At 43.4% G+C, this 18,548-nt stretch overlaps 1 protein-coding gene and 1 long non-coding RNA gene across 47 annotated transcripts in view; one reads left to right on the plus strand and one right to left on the minus strand.

The window, feature by feature from the left end:
* Myt1l (myelin transcription factor 1-like) overlaps window positions 1–18,548 on the plus strand; it is a 406,515-nt gene that overhangs the window by 306,631 nt on the left and 81,336 nt on the right. For 22 of the 46 annotated variants that reach the window (XM_087552088.1, XM_087552095.1, XM_087552106.1 and 19 more), the window contains 4 exons: window positions 4,001–4,972; window positions 9,477–9,611; window positions 13,511–13,601; window positions 15,211–15,318. In XM_087552088.1, the coding sequence (XP_087408214.1) occupies window positions 4,001–4,972; window positions 9,477–9,611; window positions 13,511–13,601; window positions 15,211–15,318 (1,306 nt within the window). 46 annotated transcript variants of the gene reach the window in all.
* Window positions 1–18,548, minus strand: part of LOC134479354 (uncharacterized) — a 157,276-nt gene that overhangs the window by 138,521 nt on the left and 207 nt on the right. The window lies entirely within an intron of this gene.

Raw genomic sequence — 18,548 nt, forward strand, 5'->3', positions numbered from 1 at the left:
CACTACAAAGCTCGTGAGTGGAGTTCCAGTCATTCTAGGAAAATCTTCCAACTATGTGATTCTGTCTGTTCTCTGTATGGTATAAAAATATTCTAGCAGTCAAACTCAGAGGAGGTAAGTGGTGGCAACAGCATTCATAAAGCCCTCACAGGAAGGGACATCACTTGTGTATTAGCAGTTAATGAAGAGGCTGGTGGCTGACTGGTGAGCACATAGGCAGACCTGGGCTCAGCCACAAAAGCATCTCTATGGAAGTAGATCAACCTAAGCCTCTCTGATTTCCATCCCTATATTCGCCTGGGAACACCTCAGCCTGGACAGGTTGAGAGGTGGCCCCGTCTCAGCTTGGCCCTGGGACTCTATGACATGACTAATCTCAAGCACAGTACAACAGAGAGAACACAGCATTCTCTCTTCTCTGCACACTGTGGTATCTATGTTCCTACTTTCTACTAAGAACATAAACATGTGCATTTATTTCCGGAAAACGCTTTGTTCATCACAAACGCATCCCCTGTCTTTGAGAGAACATTAATCACTAGAGAGAAACAAGTAGTATTGACTCCTGAAAGTTTTGTGAGTTAGAATATTTGTACCTCATTTCTAGTTCCTGACTGGTACAGAAAATTCTAGACTGTTGGCCAAAACCCATAGTTATGATGGAGTCTTTTCAATGTTAACCTCAGCAGAAAGGTAACAGGCTGGTAAATTATCTGAATATGGAAAACCAGACATGGGCTTCTAAACACTTACCATGACATTCTAGGCAAGGCTGAGATGGAGTACTTGTTTAGAATCAGTTTGCTAGAGACTTGGAGCCTGTTTCCCTCCATAGTCCACATAATAAGGAGTTAACTTTAGGGGAGGCCTCGAAACAGTTAAATACTGGTAACTCAAGGAATTCTATTAAACTGTAAGGATTTTTGGCCCTAAATGTCCTTTTCTCAGCCACTTCCACATTTGCTGCTGTCATTCAGGAGGCCTCAGATGACACTGAGTATTAGTAACTTGAAGAAAGGCCAAATTGTGCAGCACGCTATGTCTTCAGATGCATTCTCCATTGCCTGTTTCCAGATTCCCTCCTTGAATCAGCTAGTTTTCCCAGGCATCTGCTCTGAGAGAGAAAGTATCAAAAAAACAACTACCACCCATGCCAGGCACTTGAAATACATGTAGTCTGTGTGCCTCACTCTGGGGTTTGTAGGAGTTTGTGAGGAGGGGGCAGGCAGATAATTATCTCTCCCTTACAGATGATCCCACTGTGACTCTGAAAGGTCAGTGTCCTCACACACTCACCAAGCAGTGAAAGAGGGATGGGGCCAGCTGCATAACTGGCACTTTAATATCTGCCTTCCAAGCCCACCAGAGCATGCGCAGTGTTCTCCCAGTGGACTTCAGGTGGGAGGCGGGCCTGCACACGTGTTGGAGAAAGTCTGGCTCTTTCCTGGTACTCAGACAGAAAGGGACCAACCCTGCCTCACAGTTCCTCGGCTTCATGGGTTGGCATGGCTGGGAAACTGTCTAGGGCAGCTTATCCATTTTTCTTTTCATCTTCTTGGGGGAAAGTGACATAGAACAATAGTAAGGGGCTGAGATGGACTCCTTAGCCATGTCATGTGGCAAGTCAGGCAGACAGATCCCTGAGGATGCTCCCAAGATGAGTAAATGGAGAGTCAACAGCATCATACCTACTACATCTGCTGTAAAGGCTCACAGGGGCCTTGGCCTTGTCCAGACCAGAATTCATTTCTGAGCTTAGAAATACAACAGGGATTAGACAAGATACCCCCTGGTTATTGCAGTCAGTGACTTCCTTCTGTTTGTGTATGTCCATGTGGGTGTCCACGTGTGTGCAGGTGTACATGGACACTGCATGTACACAAGGCAGCCAGAACACAACATAAGGTGTCTTCCTCTATAACTGCCCACTTTGTTTTTAAAGACAGGGCCTCTCACTGAACAGAGCTCAGTAATTAGGCTGGCTGGCTACCAAGCCCCAGGGATCCCTCCGTCTCCATTTCCTCCATGCTGGGATTACAGGCATATACCCCCACTTGACTTCTACGTGGGTGCTGGAGATCAAAGTCAGATCAAATCCTTATGCCTCCATGAACCACTTTACCAACTGAACTTCCACATGGGGGAAAGAGAGGACTTCCCTAAACTGTCCTCAACCTTCACACACGTACTATGACACCTGGACCTCAACATACTCAAAGACACACAGATAAAATAGAATGTTCAATTTTTTTAATTTTTTAACTTATGGCACATACTATCTACTTCCAAATCATGATTTACAAATTTATCTCACGGTTGATACTCTACACATAATGGTGACAATTATCCAAGCCATCACAGTTGCTATGCCCAAGGATGATCCAGTTATAGCCCATAAACATAACCAAGTATATAAATCAAAAAGAATATAAAAATCAAAATTCCAAAAACTCATGAGAACAAAATGTCATTAACTCCCAAAAGCTGAGCTGCCAGCCGACAGCAAGGTGTGCATCTGGGATTAGCCTTCCCACATTTGTGATTATGTTTGCTAGCTCTGGTTTCTTGCTTCCTTTTTTTTCTATTCTTTGATGCCAATTTTACCCGTATAATAAGGAAAATGGTGCAGGAGAGTGTGGTGAAATGAAGAGGTTTGTGTCAAGAGAGACACAGAATCTGGTTCACACAGCAAGTCATGCCCTCTAACTAACACATGCTGCTGTTTGGAGAGTGGGTCAGATCCTAAATATTTGTTGACTCCAGGTGGGATGCTATTTTCAGTTATTGCTATATTGAGCTCCAAATCTCTTTTTGCTAACATGAACCTTTTCTGCATAAAATCCATAACGAAAGCACCAGAGGTTCAGCATCTCAGCTTTAGTCAGCTGGTGTTTGCAACTAGTCGATATGCCTCACTCCTCCCAATCATTATCAAACTCGGAAAGTTCTCTGGCACGTGAATCACAGAACAAAGGACAGATGTGAAATGGCATCCATTAACCATCCAACCAAAGGGGAATGTGTTTGAAAACTCATTTATTATTATCTATGTTTCGCAATGCAGATGACAGCAATTGTGTAGAGTTGTGAATAGAGATTCAAATCCCAACTGCTCTCTGAGTGAAAGCCAAATGGGTTTCTGATGAAACAGAGGGTTTACGTCATGCTTAACATGGACTTTTAAAAACACATGAAGTATTTTGAGGTCAAGTACATCTTATTCAAGTTTCTTCAAGCTGATGAGATGGGTAAATATATTATTACCACAGGTCAAATTAAATGATACACTGTGAGTGCCACAGTTAACCAGCCCCTTCTGACCCAGGGACATGTGGCCACTGTGCACAGACAGAAGACAGGCAGCCTTTGAGTTCTTTCTTCCTCATGTCACTATAGAGCTCCTGTCACTTCACTGTGGGCCTCCATATAATGACTGGAAGCTATCACATTCAAACCTCTCAATCCAGTGTTCTTATGACAGAGTGTCCTCCCTGTGTGATTTCAGAATCTGGGGTTGTCTTCCATGATGCCTAAATATGATTGGAAATAAGTCATTTAAAGGGGGTTACAGAGAACCTCTAGAGTTAGCAAAAAGGAAAGTTCAAGAACTTTTAGAGAGCTCGGTGATGGGATGGCTGTAATTGGTATGCCAACAGTTGGCTGTGAATAAAGCCAATGCAGGTGGAAAATTGGAATATTAAAAATAGAGATGTATATTTTACATTATGTGTATCATATTTGGTGACTAACTTTAGTATTAACTAAAGGAGGTTAGCTCCTTTAGTTTAGCTCTCCATAGATATCTTAAGTGGCCTCCTGCTCTTTAACATGATTTTCTTTATGTCTACATTTTCTACCCAGTAGCAAATGTCTTGTAAGGTTCTCTTCTAGGCCAAGTAGGGATTGACTTTCTGTAAGCTTGCTGTCCACAGTGTATCAATAGACTTCACAGACTAGCCACTTTTCTCTTTTCCTTTTTGTCTTCTCCATTTCTTTGCAGAAGACCATCAAATGAGTTGTACTCGAATAATGCAGGACCCAGAAAAGGATGATAACAACAATGACGAGTATGATAACTATGATGAACTGGTAGCTAAGTCACTATTAAATCTTGGCAAAATTGCTGAGGACGCAGCATACCGGGCCAGGACTGAGTCAGAAATGAACAGCAATACCTCCAATAGTCTGGAGGATGATAGTGACAAAAACGAAAACCTCGGTCGGAAAAGCGAACTGAGTCTAGACTTAGACAGTGATGTTGTTCGAGAAACAGTGGACTCCCTTAAGCTGTTAGCACAAGGACATGGTGTTGTGCTATCAGAGAACATCAGTGACAGAAGTTATGCTGAGGGGATGTCACAGCAGGACAGTAGAAATATGAACTATGTCATGCTAGGGAAGCCCATGAACAATGGACTCATGGAGAAGATGGTGGAGGAGAGTGATGAGGAGGTGTGTCTAAGTAGTCTTGAGTGCCTGAGGAACCAGTGCTTTGACCTGGCCAGGAAACTCAGCGAGACCAACCCGCAGGACAGGAGTCAGCCACCCAACATGAGTGTGCGCCAACATGTCCGGCAAGAGGACGACTTCCCTGGGAGGACGCCAGACAGGAGCTACTCGGATATGATGAACCTTATGCGGCTGGAGGAGCAGCTAAGCCCCAGGTCTAGAACGTTCTCCAGCTGTGCCAAGGAGGATGGGTGTCATGAGAGGGATGATGACACCACCTCAGTGAACTCAGACAGGTCTGAGGAAGTATTTGACATGACCAAGGGCAACCTGACTCTGCTAGAGAAAGCCATTGCCTTGGAGACAGAGAGAGCCAAGGCCATGCGAGAGAAGATGGCCATGGATGCTGGGAGAAGGGATAACCTGAGATCCTATGAGGACCAGTCTCCAAGACAGCTGGCTGGGGAAGACAGAAAATCCAAATCCAGTGACAGCCATGTCAAAAAGCCATACTATGGTAAAGGTAATATTTCTACCTAACGTAAGTTGCTTCAGGCAAATGTGAGCTAAGTGAGAGATATTGACAATAGTCTGTTAGACTGTAAATCTCTATAAATCTTACATCCAATGCACATTTTTAGAGTTTGTTCTAGAACTCTATCATGTGATGATTTATTTACAGAACAAATGAAATATTTGTCAGAGAAATACATAAAACTTCTAAATGTGCTGTCATCAGAGCAGATGCAGGAGATCACAGTGGAAACAATATCTGTGTAGAAGTCAGGGCTAGTGCATAGACATACCTGTGGTAGAAACCATTAGGACCAAGCCATGCTGTTACAAAGGAGCCATGATCTGTGCTGAATGGTGGTGAGGGTTCAGGTAACAATCAGTCAATCAGAGATGAGGTACTTTCTTCATAAATTGGATTGAGTAGATGGCTTCATGACTTATAAAATTATCACCTAGTGACAGTTATTGATGAAAGTGCCCCCTAGAAAATACCCAAAAGGAATTGAACAGCAACAAGATGACCGATAGTGTGAGATAAGGACAGTGACTGCACATTAATTATCCATGAAAGTTAGCTAAGGAAACCACTTGCCATGCGACACACGGAGAGGCCACAGCTGAAACCAATAGCAATTTCTCTAGAATATTCATTCCCCTTACTAGCTTTCACTTCATTATGGAAATAATGGTGATTCTTTTTTCAAAAATTGTGTATTATTTTTAAAAATCTCAAAACTATCCAATATGATAGTTTAACTGGATTTTATTTTGTGAAATATGTGAGCACACATTTGCATCTCTCTATACACTTGGCTTAGCTAACCAGATGGAACAATGTTTGTGGTAGCATCTGTACCCCTCTGCAACTGGGACAGACCTTGATTCAGCTTCACATAGCAAGCACATGGGTATGGTTGAGTCCTCACAAGACTCAGAACTAAGAAACTATCTCAGAAATGAAATTGGTAGTTCCTTAAGTCTTTTCTGTATTATCACCAAAAATGTTCCTTTTTCTGATTTTCATTTTATGATGTACATTATGAATATTCGCTTTTCTTACTATGGATCTGATCGTGAAATTCGGGAATCTAGTTTGAAAATCAGTTGCTGGACAAAGCTTGAACAATCAGAAAAACTACATCTTCCCTATCATGGCACGGGTGTGTCCTCTCCTCTCAAGGTGTGCTCATAGCTCCATGGCCTGCTAGACAGTGTTATCACCAAGTCCAAGGTGGCAGTAGCCTGAGTCAGAGCCCTGAGGGTTAATGCTCAAGTAGTGCCTAGATATTGTCTTTCCATTCACTACAGAGGCAAGCACGGACCACCAGAAGAGTGCCTCCAAGGACGCCATGGAGCTGCAGGCCCCTGTTGAAACACTATGAAACATGGCACAAGTGTTTTAAATGACGGCACTAGCATTTGAATAAGATAAGATGTACTGATCAGTTATAGGTTTCTAGTTGGATTTTTGAGAATGAAAAATTCAAACCATTTAGGAAAGAAACCCATGCCTTGCCATATGAGGGCTGTGATTCAGATACATTCTAGGCTCATGTTTCAGAATTCTAAGCAGTAGTTCCCAGGACAGAGCTCTTGTATTGAGAATGAAAGTAAGTAACCATGTTGGTGGAGGCAAAAAAGGTCCTAGAGAGACAGTATCCTCCTGGCTTCTCTAGTGCCCATAGTCCTCCAAGCACAGGACACTTTGTTGTCATTTTGCTTTACTTTTATGCAAAAACATGGAATCTGCCCTGACTGCTTCGTCTCTATGAGAAAGGGGCAGTGAATGCTAAGGTCCATTTTTGTCATGAGAAGGGGAAGGTTAGGAGCCTGAATCTTCCCATGAGATAGAAGTCGCCACATCGCTAGTTTCCCAGGTTTACTTCTCAACAAAGTTATTGGTGTTTTCACCAACGTTTTCCAAGTTTCCTTGTCTCTATCTAGAGTTACATTCAGAGTCAAAAAGATGAAGCCAAGCAAACACCCATGCACAACTGCACACATACACACATCAAAAAACAAAAACAAAAACAAAAACAAAACAAACCAAAAAAACACAAAAGGAGCAGAAATTAAAGCCAGATTAAAAAATAGGTAAATTTTTATCATATCTTACCAACATGCCTGAAGCTGCCTATCAACCTGCTATGTTGTGGTTTCTCTGTTCCCTCTTTAAAGACAACACGTGTATCTACTCTCATTCCACATATCGTAACTGAAAATACTTCATTAAAATGCTAATGTGTAACATTTCAAAATACTACGTTAATATGAAAGGAATTCTTTTTCCTTCCACACCACTCCCTGCCTCTCTCTCCAGGGCAGAAGGGAAATAAGTAAGCTGAACTCAGCACACTTGTTTTTCTGTTAAGTTCTGGCAAGGTTTGCTTTCTGTTTTCCTGCTTGCTTGAACATTGACTTGAGATTGCAAAAGACAAGGAATCAAAGGAGATTGGTGGTGGAGGCAATGGCAGCCCCATCTCAGCATTGAGTCAAGAGCAGACTATGCTCCTGGTCTCTATAACCTCAGAGAGTTTTGAGACATTTTTTTAAAATATAAAAGTCACTTACTTTCAAAACTGTTTCAACAGCTGTGAAATTTATTCATTTGTAAGAAATAACTGGGTTCTATAAAGCAGTTACTTTATAATTAAAGTCAATAATAATGGTTGTAAGTTGTTTTTTTAATCCTGTACAAGTTGTTTGTATCTAGTTAAAAGTTTCTTAAACTTAGTACTTCATATTATCAATGCTGTCCTTTGAAATTGTTACTGTGTGCTTACTATTTTATAATGACATGAATTTACTTTTATCAGTATAATGAAATTACTCAAAGGGCCACAAAATACTAGGCTTTACTTTGTATCTGTAAGGTTTTAAAAACAGAAATGAAATACCAGGAATTACTCTTGGGTTTGTTGGCAGAGGCCATGAGGGTAGAGGCAGGACAGCTGCTGGCAATGCCAAGGAAATGTTTTGTTCCACACCAGCTGGCTGTAGAGACTATAGGACCTGACAGGAATATCATGCATATGACATGTTAGCAGCAAAGGACAGGGGGATGTCCGTCACACCAACATTACAGCATTTGTAAGACCCCAGGAGTCTTTTGTCTGTCTCACATTCTCATAAGTGACACATAAAAGTCTGTAAGAGCTCAAGCATTCCAAACTCGGGCCAGGTATAGTGGTTTATGCTTGTAAGCCCAGCAGATTGAGGCAGAAGTATTATCATGAGTTTAAAGTCAACCTGGGTTATAGAGTTATGACCTAGGGTAACTTGGGCTACAGAGTAAAATTCAGTCTCAACAGGCCAAAACAAATGAAAATCAAACTCGAGATACTTTCTTTTATATATAAATAAATTCTTCACCAAAAGTAAAACATGTGTTTTCTACCAAGGCCAAGTACAATTGGCCTAACTAATGAGATATTCATATAAAAGAATGAAATTCTTAAAGAAAATTTCACGATAGCAATTTAATGACTGCTATTGATAATCTAAGCAACTGGTTTTCAAATACTTGTTCCAAAACAGTGTGTCACAATCTATGATTTATTATTCAAGCTGAGCTGACCTCAGAGATACTTTCTAGAACTGTTGTAATGCATGAGGGTGAACTGCGGTTGATCTGGGTGTAGAAAAACTCTATTAGGATATCGTTACATCTCTGGCATCCAGCATTCAATTCTGGACCAAACGTCTGCTCTGATTGGCTCTTGGCTGGCGCTGCAGAGAAGCAGGCAGCGCTCTAGATCAGCCCGACCTCCTACTTTGTGTATGCATGCACAGCATTACACGAGCCTTCCTCTGGTTCCAAGCACAGACGAAGAAATCAAAACAAATGGTTGCTCCAGCGGCTTCTGAAGCATTTTTTGATTGCCCATCACCCTGCCAGGTGGGATCGCCACCCTTTCCGTCATTCGCTTACAGTGCCTTCTGAGAGTTCAGTTGAGTTTCCAAAAATGGGCTGAATTGTTATGCTAAGAAACAGTCTTGCTTAACCACAGAGAGAAAAATCTGCAGGAAAATTCTGTAGTTTATGGCACATTGAGACCAGAGCACTCCAGAGGGAATCAGGGGAAGGGTTTTGAGCAGCACCTTGCTCTGGTTGAATCGTATGCAAAAATTGCTGAATGAAAACAATATGGAGTTTTGTTCTCTAAGAAGGTCACTGTCTCATCACTATTTACATTGATTTCTTTGAGCAACACAGCTTATCATGTAACACACGGGAAACCAATTAATGAAACAGTTAAGGTTAGAGATAGGTGCTTTTATTTTCTTTCTGGATAAAAACCAAAATTCTTTATCATTCCTGACTACACTGTATAAGGTTGAAAATATCACTCACACCCAAACAGCTATGAAGCAAAAGCCTGATGTCCCAGCCTATCCCTGACACCTGCCTAATTTCTTTGTTTAGCAAAGGTCTCTTCAGGTTGCTGGATAACCGCATGAGTCTGCAGTTGGTAAACATTCATTTTCTTGACACCTGTTGTCGCTTTTAGATCCCTCAAGAACAGAAAAGAGAGAGAGCAAGTGTCCAACCCCCGGGTGTGATGGAACCGGCCACGTAACTGGGCTTTACCCGCATCACCGCAGTCTGTCTGGATGCCCGCACAAAGATAGGGTCCCTCCAGAAAGTAAGTTGTGTCTCGCCGCTCCCCGGGGCGTGCAAGCACTCTGGCTCTGTCAATCATCCCTTCCCCAACCTCATCTTCATGGCACCTCAGTGCAGCTATCACTGACCAGACTCTTCCTCAGCCTGGAGGGCACCTCAGGAAGCTTTCCCCTATCTCCTGGATATTCTGGGTACCAGCTCTGAAAAGTGGCTCACCCGAAAGCTGACTCCCTGGAATAGGCTCCCAGGCCCACCTAGGCTCTGGTCCTAGGCTCAGTTTTACTTATTCTGTTATCCCCAGCAGGTCATTTCTCTCCTTGGTCTCACACATCGCAGAACTGAACTAGCCAGCCTCTAAAACAGCCTATCCATATTGGTCTTCTAGAAATCCCAGGAAAAGGAGGCCTTGGGGTTTCTGCCCAAATTTCTAAACTACTGCTTACTGTCCAAGCAGCGTTTAGAACAGTTTTGTTACAGTTACTGCAGTCTGTTTCACATCACAGGTGCATTTGCACACTAACAATGTTAAATGAACAGGTTTGGATCTGGTGGGCTTTTCTTTTACATCCCTCTACATCTTTCTAGTAGATAGGTTCCAAGGCTATAACATCAATCTGTGAAAAGTGTTTCTTTTAGATTTAAAATGATATATATATTTTTTGTTTACTTTTTTCTTGGCAAAAAAATATGCCAACTGTGTAAAATCGATGAGAATCGATTGTCCGAGGCACACACTAAGGCTCAGGGATGAGTGAGGTGATGGACACCTCAGGTGAACCTACAGCATGCAGTGTCTGTCCTCTTTATCTTCCCGGGGGGAGGTAGTTCGTGGTGCAGCTAGACAACCAACTGAATCAAAGGCATTTGGAGAAGGATTTTGTTACCATGGGCTCCCTTGCAACCCAGTAGAGCAAACCTGTCAGAGAGGTCAGGCAGCTCTTGGAGTAGTGCAACATTAGAAATAGGGAAAGCTACGTGTTCTCTAGTGAAACACGCTCACATGCGATTGTGGCTCCAGGCTCTCAATGCCTACTAAAATGCATATGTTTTCTGTGACTGCCCTGAGAACAGTTATGAAACGTTGTGAAAATCAACAAATCCAGGTGTGTCTACAATCCCGTGTGTTACATGACAGGGAGACGCATGGTTGATGACAGCGGCTTCCACATGTGAGCACTGTGGTGGGTGCTTGGCTGGCAAATGCAAGCACTGACCCATTCAATGCCATGAACTCCTCAGGAAGCACTACCCTGTTTACCAGATGAAGAACATGGTGATCTGACTCCATCTTCTTTCTCTTTCAAGGGAAGCACACTGGCTGGTGATAGGTGGCTCAGGACTTTAAAGTTCCTCTGAGCAGGATTGAACGGGTCTGAACTCAGCTGTAAATCCATGCCAATTCCCAAACCCATCATCAATCTGAACCTGTGACCTGGTGTTGTCATTTCAGTTCTAACCTGCTTCTTGGCATCAAGCACGTAGCAGGTTCTCAGTACTAAATAAGGCACCAAGGCTGAGAGCTAACAATTTCAAAGGAAGGCTTTCTTTATGGGATTTTTTTTCCAGGGCATAGGTTTTTGCCTTCGAGATCAATCCTTTTCAATGGATAAGAATTCTCCTTGACTCCGCATTTTCACAGGAAATGTCTAGATGTGGTTCAAGTGTGGGTTTTGCTCTGTTGAGCTAGGAACTGAATAAGCCTGCCCTGGTTGGCCACATGCGGACCCATCTCAGCAGGCAGTAAGTGTGGCTCAGGTATAACCGGGTCTTACAAATGCACTGTCTGAAGAAAAGCATTTCCAAAGGCAGGCATGGTGCATTCCTACAATCCAGCACTTGGGAAGGAGAAGTAGGAGGGTTGAGTTTGATACTAGCCTGGTCTATATGCAACTCTGTCTCATAAAGGGTGCCCCTGGCACGGAGGTACGGAGGAACTCTAACTACTTTCTCATGAGTAGTTCTTTATAATACTGCAAAATGTAGAGGTAAATACTAAGGATAGTACTCTAGAGTAGCCTTGTTTGTTTTTCTGGGCTGACTTCCCATCCATTTCCACCAAGATGAATTCAAAGAACGGCTCTGCCTAGATGACAAAGGGCGGGTCTGTGCATAAAGAGACCCCAGCTGAGCCAGACAGAGTTTCCGTCACCACCCCACAATAAAGACTTAAAGCATGCTACCTAATGCGGGAGGATACCAAGACGTAGAGTAGGTGTAGTGGGTGGCACCTTTTGTGCACTTGTAAAAACAGGAGTGCGTTGCCAGGGAAAGGCAAGAAGTGAGAGTAAAAGAAAGGAGCCCAAACACTGGCCTATGTGGAAAGATGAGGTAAAGAAGGGAATGTGGGGGCAGCAAACCAGGTAAAAAACATTCCTCAAAAGCCCCGGGTATGAAGGCCATGGCTGAGGTACAGAAAGAGGCTAGGAGGAAGGGTTAGAGGTCTCTGGGCTTCCTGTTTGAAGTCTTCTATAGATGCTTCAGAGAAAGACTGGGAAAAGTAGTGAGGGGCGGTACCACAAACTGAAGAGGAGAAATGGTTCGAGACAGTTCACACAGGCAACCTACAAACTGAGGAAGCAGACGCCACTACAGGGGTGGACTGAACATAGATAGTGTCCGTGTCTCCACTCAGCAGGACACAGACATTAGAACTCTACCACACAGCCAAGCCTGAAAGGTGTTTGCTCTCTCCAGGGAAGATTTTGTAATAGAAATATTTAGCATGAAGAGAAAGGCATGTGTTACGGTAAAGGAGAATGTGTGCCATTCTAATAGGGAAACAGGCAAGTAAGATTGCAGATTTCAAAGAGAAGGGCATCTTCCTCTTACATAGGGATTCTTCTGAAAGGGGATCTCTGAGGCCCCCTCCAGGCCCCCACAGGAGTTGAGCCGAATGCTGACATTTCCACTTTGATTCATATTTACTAAACTTTAGCCATATCCAAAGAAGAGGCAAGAGCTATAAAAGCTTAAGAACAAAGCAGCAATGAACTGTTTTTAAGGAATTCGCCAATAGTAAAGGCATCAGACATGGACAGGTGTGACAGCAAGGGCATGTGGAAACTCTACACAGGGCCCAGTAAGACAGTGACTGCTCCAGGAGAAAAGCCATGGGTGATAGTGACAGGTGTGGGCAGATGTGGCTGAGCAGACCTCACAGGACCACTTGATCGTAGGCAGGCTGGGCAGGCAGTTAGGACTGCGGTTTGCAGAACTCTAGCTCAGACAGACAGAGCATGTGGCCAGCAGGCTCCTTTGGAGTCAGTTGTCTTGACTTCCCCCAGCACTCTTAACCTCACAAGCATCAGCACACAGAGGATGGAGCCATAAGGACCAGCCTCCCTGGATGCCAGCAGGCAGTAGTCCTCCTGCCCTGGGGACCAGCTCTCTCATCTTCTTATTTGTTAATGTCATGTGGTAAAAATGCAGAGATCTTACTATTCCTGTTCATTCTACTGAAAGCACAAAGATTTACTGATTTCCTAAGTAAACGTGGTTTATTTAAAAAGACAAGGTTTAAAGTTCGGCTCACTCATATCAGACTTACACAATCCCATGTGTTTCCAAAGCACAGGCATGTTTTTAAAATGCCCAGGCTATGTGCTGTTACATGGCTGATCAGCATCCAGTGCTTATCTCCGGGATACACTAGGGTGGCCCTTGCTTCTGTCCCACATGGGACTATTCAGTTATGGCGCTCTCTGAACCCCATGGCTCCCTGCCAGTGCACCCTGCTTCGCATGCTTGAGTACAGTCATACAACCTTCTTTCTCTCCCCACATATATTTCCTGGTCATGCACATCACAGACGTTTGTAGACTGTCGTAAACTAATCTAGCCTGTTGAAACAATTGCATATTGTATTCTCATCATTTCTCTCTTTTAATGCTGGGCTATTTTTCTTGCCTCTCCTTTGTCAAGTTCTTGCCATGCATGAAAATGTTCTCAAGTGTCCCACTCCAGGCTGCACAGGGCGAGGGCATGTGAATAGCAACAGGAACTCGCACAGAAGGTAAGCCACACTCTGCTGGGGTCTATGCTAGAGGACGCTACCCACAGCCCTGCCCCATGGTAGCTCTTTACTGCTACTCATCCCCTCCTTTCCAAAGGAGACTGGCAGACCTCACACGTGGCTCCTAAAGGGTCAGTCACAGCACATACAGGAATGTCAAAGGCTCAGTTGCCCATTTTTGAAGACTTAATTTCTTCAGCTATGTTGCCTCCTCTAGTCTAATAGCGCAGTTTCCCCACAAAGTCCCCTACTCGGTACAGTACCCAAGATGGAACCCACAGCCACTTACAACAAAAGCGACCAGAAGGAATCCAGCAAGGCTCTCTCACCTTCCCCCATAAGAAAGGCTGTCTGCCACTTATCATGCAGGGTGGTGAAGTAGAACCCAGCAGGGCTAATATAGATGACTAACTTGGCTGCTCTTGAATTTGATGAATCCCCTGGCCATCAGCATGGACATCATTAAAATATGAGCAGATGTCCAAACGCATCTGGTAGGGGTATACCAGTGAGGACACTGCTCCAGGTCAACGGCTTTAACTGGACTACTGCTGAAAATATACATCGTCAGGATCGTACTCTTGACGGTGTTCCAGCTTTCTTCCCTATCCCCTTCAGACATTATGAGAATCACTAAGCTCCTCTGAAAATCCAGGTGATATCAGATCACTTCTTTTGCAGTAGCAAAATGCAATTACTATTAAGATTTGACTTGCCATAGCTTAGGTTTCTTCTTAAATGGAGGAAAAGAAGCTGTAAAATTCTCTTAATGTTTGTCTCATGGTCAGTCACAACCAGCAGCTCGGATACTGTTGTTAAATTTATAATAAAACAGACCGCAGCTCTATGTCCTGTGGAGGCTCTCTGGTACCGAGTCCGCGGGAGCTGGCAGTGATGCAGCTCTGGTACCGAGTCCGCAGGAGCTGGCAGTGATGCAGGAGATCCCTACTGCGTGCTGCGCAGAGCCTGCAGTATCAACTCCTTTTTCTGCCATCAGCACATGGATGGACACCCACTCAGATCTAGAACACACAAGCATGCCGATACTAGGGCTTCCTGAGGAAGCAGCTCACACAAAGAAGCCTCGCTGCTCCCTCTGCCATACCGACCCAGCTGAACTAGTTGCGAATCACATTTGACTGAAGTTCTCCTGGAGGTGTTCCTGCTGTACCTCCCTTTTCCCTTTCTCTCCCTGTCCTTTGGTGAGCTGAAGTCAGCATCCCTGAAGCCTTGTAGATAGATACCTCTGGCATCAGTTCAGAGTGCCACCTTCTGGTATAACCAACTAACTGCCATTCTTGAGTCTGTCAAAAATCTCCTTCCCTAGCTGCCACTGCCTGACCTGTAGCACTCCACAATTTCTGCCTGAAATTTTAACCAGCTTATGTTGCATTTGCTTCCTGGAATTTGGCATGTTTGTTGGACAGGCCTGGTGCTGTCATAAGAGCTATATGCCAGGAAATATACAGTACCAGGCAGGTTGGGAAACTTCCCTAGCTCCATCTACCTGAGGGTCATCTTAGCTGGCTAAGACAGAACATGGTGAGTGTATCGGTATGTGGCAAGCCATTGGAGACCATTAAACTGAATCTATTTTCTGTCATTATAGCCTCTCTGGATGCCCTATTGCTGCTGCAGAAAAACTGGCAAAGGCCCAGGAGAAACATCAGAGCTGTGATGTGTCCAAATCCAACCAGGCCTCAGACCGAGTCCTCAGGTACTCAAGAGAAGTGTGTCCTCAATGGATCTCCCACAGACTCTATCCTGACACAGGGCAGAGACAGTGTTTGAGACACTCCATGGAGTAGATATGCTCTATGCAGAGGGAAAACATGCCAGATTAGAGGTCTGTGTCCTCTATCGTGAAAGATTATGTAGAAGCCTGGTGGTCAGTGTTAACTCCCAGGTCTCCAGTGGCTCAGTGTGAAATAAGAGAATAGGACATAGTTATGTGGTTTGTAGCCCTGACAATTCACAATTATATGAATGCTAAATAAAAGAGAAGTTTTAGAAACTAGTAATGTTAGTAGGCCAACATAATTTTATCCCAGTTTGGCGCAAAGTATAGCACCTGCTTATGGGTGGCACTGGTCTTTTTGAAAATGCAAGAATGATGAATGCCACATTCCCTGAGCTTGGAAGTTTTCTCTATGACAAGTCATCAAAGCTGTCATCACCCCTTATCCTCACACACCCTGAGATGTGGGTGGAAGTAGGTGGCATCACTGTCATTTGACAGGCAAGACAGAGCACCAGGTCTCATGACTACCTGACGTCACTTAGTACTGCAGGTTAAAGTAGAAAAGTCCCGAGGAGCAAGACTGAACTCCCATTTCCCAAAATTGGGAAGATGATTATTGGTAGAGGAAGACATGTACATTCCTCACAGACTTCACACACATCTCATGAAATCTGTGACAGTCCGTGTACTTCTGCTTTCTTACTCAGTGTCTCCCCATAGAAATGCTATCATCCTCATGTTCTCATTTGAATATACCCAGTTAAGTGGATATCGTACCACAGCCATAACTCAAAGGCATACAGGTTCTCTCTAAGGAGTAATGATGAATATTTTCCCATAGGTATAGCATTTGGCTTCTATTAAAGGTATTTCTTTGGGATACGTTACTTAGAGAAAATCACTAGGCAAGATATAGGAATATCTTCTTGGACCCCATTTAGTATTTCATGGGGTTTTTATTTTTGCAATTAAATTAAACTTCCTTTCTCCTTTGATAAAAAATTAAAATGTTTATACAAAATTTTAAATATTTAAACAAAATAAGAAAATAAAATAGCTATAATCTCTGTTCCAAGATAATCCCTCTCTGACTTTTGATATTGTTTGCATTATGATAAGAACCTAGACAAACCTCTTGTTTGCCTATTTACTGTCACACTCGCTTTGCAGATATGACTGAATACTAAACAACTGACCGATTTCTTTCCCATCTCCTAGTCCACTAATCTTTGCAGGATCCCTGCAAACCCCAAGGCTGTTTAAGGCTAGCCAAAGGAAATGTGGGAAATTGTGAACAGAGCTTGTGGCTGGAAGAATTTACTCATTTCCTTCTGCTGGGGGCTAGTTTTGAGAGGTACACCAAATCCCAGGCACAGCCCTTTCATAATGGCTACTCTGAAAATGTGGGTGCACATGAAAGCTGAGGTGCGAGTGCAAGTCTATCTCCTCATGGCAAGTGCTGAGCTTGGGTTTCTTGAGAAACTCCTTGGCTACTGAGACAAATAAGACATACAGCTAACTACAAATATCATGTCCACCCTGGTGTCCAGAACTAAAGAACACCCCATCCTATTGTTTCTGTAGCGTTGTAACCCAAGGTCCCTCCAGGATGATGCAGCAGAAAGATGGATCCAGTATCAAATACATAGGAGAGAGGGGACAGTGACTACACACGTGCAGGCAATCTTCCTTATGTGGCTCTGAGGGGGTGTGTCAATGGGGTGAGGGCAGGCCTCTAAATAGTAAGTCCCTCCAGCAATGCATAAAAAAAGCCTAGGAGCTCACCCATTGTAGCTCAGGCTCTCCTGGGAAGCATTTGGCCTCTAGCAAGGATGCTGGTCATTTTCCCGATTCCTCCATGTTCTCCATTGGCTAAACCAGGGTAACAGGTGTACACCCCTATAGCACAGTGGTCAATCCAACACCTCACTTTTCTCCATGTCTCACTGGGTAAGGAAAAAACTTTAAACCTACAGTAGTATAAGTGGTCAAGAGTAAAACAAATAAAAATTAAATAAATCATTTGATAAACTGTCCAGTTGGAACTTGACACTTGAGAAGCCCTTTGACTAAGGGATAGTCCTGTTATCTGTTCCTATGCCTATGGTCCTTGGCATCATCCCAACGGCTGGTTGCTGTTCCTCATCCATCAGATTTGGTCCAAACCTTTTCAAGGCTCAGGATCAACTTCTGCTAGCTGTGACCCTCTGGCCTTGCCATCAGGTGAATGAGCAGATGAATAAGCCTGAGGCCCTAAAAAGGTTCCATCTCCAAAGGTGCGCATAGCATTCCCAACTCTCCCATCGAGAACCTGAGGAGTTGTTCTCATCTGGTCCTAATTCTAACCTGAGAGTGTTACCTATTCCTCAATACCAGCTCAAATGTTGCCTTGTGCTGCCAAGTGTAGAACCCCACAGTCATTTTACTCCACATAGTCCCACATCCCACCAGATCTTTCGAGGCAAAGCCTGGAGCCTAGGTCTTCACAGATTTGTGAAGCACTGCCCTGGCTAATAAAATGCTCTCAAACAACTATCAATTGGCATACTGTTTCATCGCTTGCACAAGAAGTAAATAGGATGAAGAGCTTGTGAACCCAAAACAAGTAAGCTGGTAATTTGAGACTATGTATTTTAACCATACTATTCCACCATTAAAGTGGCATAGGTATACGGTTGTGCGACATATGCTAGCCGGGTCACATAAAGCCTCTGTGGCCTTGAATTCAACAGTAAGGAAAGGAAGGCATGACTCTAGGATCCATAATACTCTGGGTTCCATCTAAGAAAAATAAAACAAACAAACAAATAAAAATATTTAAGAAATAATCAATGTAAAAATAATCTCTGTACGTGTATGAACCTCGTCAAAAGTTACAATATCACAAAAAAGAAATCTGAAAGAAAATAGTTCAACAATAGAACACTCATATTTAAAAAAGCAAATGTATATAACTAAAAGAAATGGCAAATGATATGTGAAATCGGGAGCAAATTATATCCTTTTTTAAGTACTAAAAAATTATACCAAAATTTCAACAGTTTTAAATCTGAAAGAACTCCAGGTTATTATCTTTTAGCAGTTTTTATATTTTCTAAACATGTTTCCAATGAACTGGAGAGACTGTGGAAGTCGGACTAGGGCATAGAGGCCAAGCGGCCGAGCCTCAGGGACACCACCCTGGTCCCAAAGGGAATGAGCTTTGC

The sequence above is a fragment of the Rattus norvegicus genome, chromosome 6 (assembly GCF_021556685.1).
Source record: "Rattus norvegicus strain SHRSP/BbbUtx chromosome 6, alternate assembly SHRSP_T2T, whole genome shotgun sequence".
Classification (NCBI taxonomy): Eukaryota; Metazoa; Chordata; class Mammalia; order Rodentia; family Muridae; genus Rattus; species Rattus norvegicus.